The 3,324-nt window shown below is 46.1% G+C and overlaps 1 protein-coding gene across 1 annotated transcript in view; it reads left to right on the top strand.

Annotated features, from left to right (window-relative positions):
- Nucleotides 1-6: 6 nt before the first annotated feature.
- Nucleotides 7-3,324, top strand: part of SZT2 (seizure threshold 2 homolog (mouse)) — a gene marked incomplete at its 5' end in the record, with an annotated part of 58,424 nt that continues 55,106 nt past the window's right edge. The window contains 3 exon segments of the mRNA XM_009877212.1: nucleotides 7-21; nucleotides 364-534; nucleotides 2,251-2,382. Coding sequence (XP_009875514.1) covers nucleotides 7-21; nucleotides 364-534; nucleotides 2,251-2,382 — 318 coding nt within the window.

The raw sequence follows: 3,324 nt of genomic DNA on the forward strand, positions 1-3,324 counted from the left end.
AGCCCTTCCACGGGCATTGTGGTAAGTGCAGAAACTGCCTCTTCGGGGTGCTTGGCCTTAAAAGGCCACACCTGTTTCTGTGTGCTGAGAAAGCTTATTCCTCTCGGTATTATTCTTAACTTTTGCAGAAGTCTTGCTTTTCCCAGGAAGGCGGCATGGAGTGCTCCTAGCTAGACAGGTTAATGACAATTCCTATTTCTCTGCTGAGTGCTCAGTGTGTGACTCTCGTTGATGGGGGAGCCGCTGTCGTTCTAATCCAGCTGCACTGCAGAAAGATGTTTGCTGTTGGCTCTGCACGATGGGGCAACCAGCAGTGAAAGTCCTAGAAGATGGCAAAGCTGTTCCCTTTTTGTGTTTCTGTAGGATGACTCAACAGGGGAGATAATTTTCGATGAAGTGTTTCACGCGCTTTCCCGGTGCTTGGTGGGATTGTTAAGACCCTTCCGTATCCCTGGTTCAGACATTATCTACCAGCCAGAGATCTTTGTCACTATCCAGGCATATTCCTCCATCATTGGCCTGCAGTCCCATCAGGTAACGTTCCACCTTTTCACGACTCAGAGTGTGAGCAGCTCACTGTCCGTGAGTGCAGAGGAAGGTGGGGATATGTGGTAGCTGGGCTCTGTTATCTGTGGTGCTGCAGCCTTGCCTCATTAAAATGTGCGGCCCGGTGCGGTGGGGAGCAGCTTCTCCTTTCTGGGTGGGAAGTGGAGGTTTCTCCTGGGGATGCAGCGCACAACAGAGAGAATGTTCGCTCCTCTCAGGCACAGTCTCAGAGTTGAGCCACAGGGAGTATTTACCTCATGTCGAATGTGTGCTTGGTGTTGTTCTGTTGTGTTTTTTGTTTTTTTTTTTAACTTCTGTTGACTTCTTCTTTTTGGCCTGTTATAATTAGCTTGAAGCATTCAAGAGAAGCTGGTGTGCCCAAAAGCTCGTCTGCCTGCTCCAGCTGTGCAGTAGTGGTTTATTCAAGGATAATTGCTCTCTTTTTGCCGTGGTGTGAATATGTTTCCCCTTGCTGGAGAGAGTAGCCAGCCCCAGTACTGAGATTATCAGTGAGATTTACTTGAGCCAGAGCATGTCTGTTTAATAAATTGAAGTCAGTGTGGGGTTTGGAGTTTATCCTTGGTCCCTTCCACTTTACAGTATTTTTACATTCCTGATGCTGTATTTCATCTCTTGACTAGTACCAGGGAAAGTGGGTGGCAACGGGAGGAGTCTATTAGTCTGTGCTCCCTCCCTTCCCAGGCTGCCTCCGCCCAAGCCTTCTGCAGGGCACAGCATTTGATGGTCCATGTAGCACTTGCAGAGCGTGGCCTTTGCTTTGGTCTGTTCTTAGGAAAAAAAAAGCAGGAATTTCTCCATTTGCCATTGATATTTTGTGTGTCATCTTGTCCAGCTCTCCTGCAGACACCATCGTGCTTTGCCTTGGTATCTCCCTTATTAATGCTCAATTGAGGACTCTGAAGTTGCTGCATTTTTTTTTTCTTTTAATCTCTTTAAAGGCCTGTTGATTGTATGAAGTCAGGAACTGTTATCTCTGGGTACACGTGGATAAACTTTACGTTCCCTTTGTGCAGATAATGTGCAGAATCTCACCCATCTGTTGAGTTCTTTGTCTGCATATTGTATCTTCTTTGCCTCCTGGTTTTGTCCAGAGATTGCCTGTGCAGTGGTGTTGCCTGTAAATACGAGTGTCATGCCTGTCAGCTTGGGGAGCGTCTGTGGTGGTGGGCTCGCTCTTGTCACATCACTCAGCCTCTTTGTAATGTCCAGTCTATTTTTTTCAAATTTTCTTTATTTCAATTTACTGTTCCTTTATCCAGCCATTTACTGGAAGATAATAGGATCAGTCTGTAGGTAAGTTAGATTAGAGCAAATGTGCCTTCCTTAAAAACTTCATACCAGAGTTCACGGCTTCTAACAAGGATCCCCCATCGCTTTCTCCTGGCAACTGCTTATCCTGGAAGAAGGCAAATGAGGTAGAAATTTCTTGCCCCAGAAGGAGATTTGCTGAAGAGCGATGTGAGCATCTGCTGCAGAGTGCACGGCAGATGCCATGAGATGCTGCTGTTCACAGGCAGTTGGCCCTGAGCAGGGACAGTGAGAAGAGGCCTGTGCTGTACTTTTTACCTGTGCTTTATTGGGGACATGTCTGAACTTAACAGTGTGCCTCTTCCTGTGTACCATTTGGGGGACGGGTACAATAAAACCTTAACTTGCTGACTGATCTGTGTGTCCTTGGGCCAGGTGCTGTTCCAGGGCTGTCAGCTGGACGAGACGAAGCGAGAGGCCTTTCTGCACCAAGTTTACACACAGCTCTGTGCCTTTGAGAACAAAGTGGCAGAGATGCTTCAGCAACAGTATGAACCCAAACCGCAGGTAAGGAGGGCAGAGGCGGGGGGGGGCTCTTGGCTCCCTTGAGATTTACACTCTCAGGTTCCTTTGGGATGGGGTGGGGAGAGGAACAGCGGCGTAGGCCTTGAGGAACAGCTAACAAATTTGTGGGGCTCAGTAATGAGACACAGACAGAGGAAAGCAGAACAAGTAAGTGTTTAGAAAGACTCATGAGAAGGGTTATTTTCCTCAAGATCATTGTGCAGTAAAGCAGCCTGGCTTCTTGTACATCGTGGGACAAACTGTAGAATGTGCTTTCTCTCCAAGAAAGATGGTAGCCGAGGTCATTATGCCCCTGTCATTAGTCTGTAAGTAGCTGTGAATATGCCTTTGGCCCTTGTTACATTTCCTGAGTGAAAATACTTCCTTGTTAACATGGAAACTATGAAACTGAATAAACAGCCAGTGTGGTTTCTAATAATCCTTGACATAAATCTGTGGCAGATACTGTTCAGTAGCCATGGAATATGGGTATTGGCAAGTTCATGATAGCACTGTAGAATACATCTTAGGATGAAATTAAAAGTAAGACTTTGTAGGTATTCAGCGTGTCCATGCGTTTCTCACCAAGATCATCTCTTCTGATTTTGAAAGTGAAGAATGTTACACTGTGCTACTGCCACGTTCACGTGACAGTCACAGTGGTACCTGTGGGCACCCTTATTGCAGTCAAAGGTGATATTGAAGGTATTCAATCATTATTTAGCATTACTTATTAAGTTTGGGCAAAAAGAAAAAAAAATCAAAATCAGATAAGCAGGAGACTGCTGGTGATCTATTGCAGCTGCATGTGTGGAGCGCTTGAAATAGCATTCTAGCTGGAAAGCTGGGACTGTCAGTCTTGGAACAGGAAGAAGATTGCAGGAAGTAAATACCTTTTACCAGTGTGCCCAGCTGTTGTTTTTACAGTGCTTTGTATGCATTCCT

The sequence above is a fragment of the Apaloderma vittatum genome, unplaced genomic scaffold (genome assembly GCF_000703405.1).
Source record: "Apaloderma vittatum isolate BGI_N311 unplaced genomic scaffold, ASM70340v1 scaffold13959, whole genome shotgun sequence".
NCBI lineage: Eukaryota > Metazoa > Chordata > Aves > Trogoniformes > Trogonidae > Apaloderma > Apaloderma vittatum.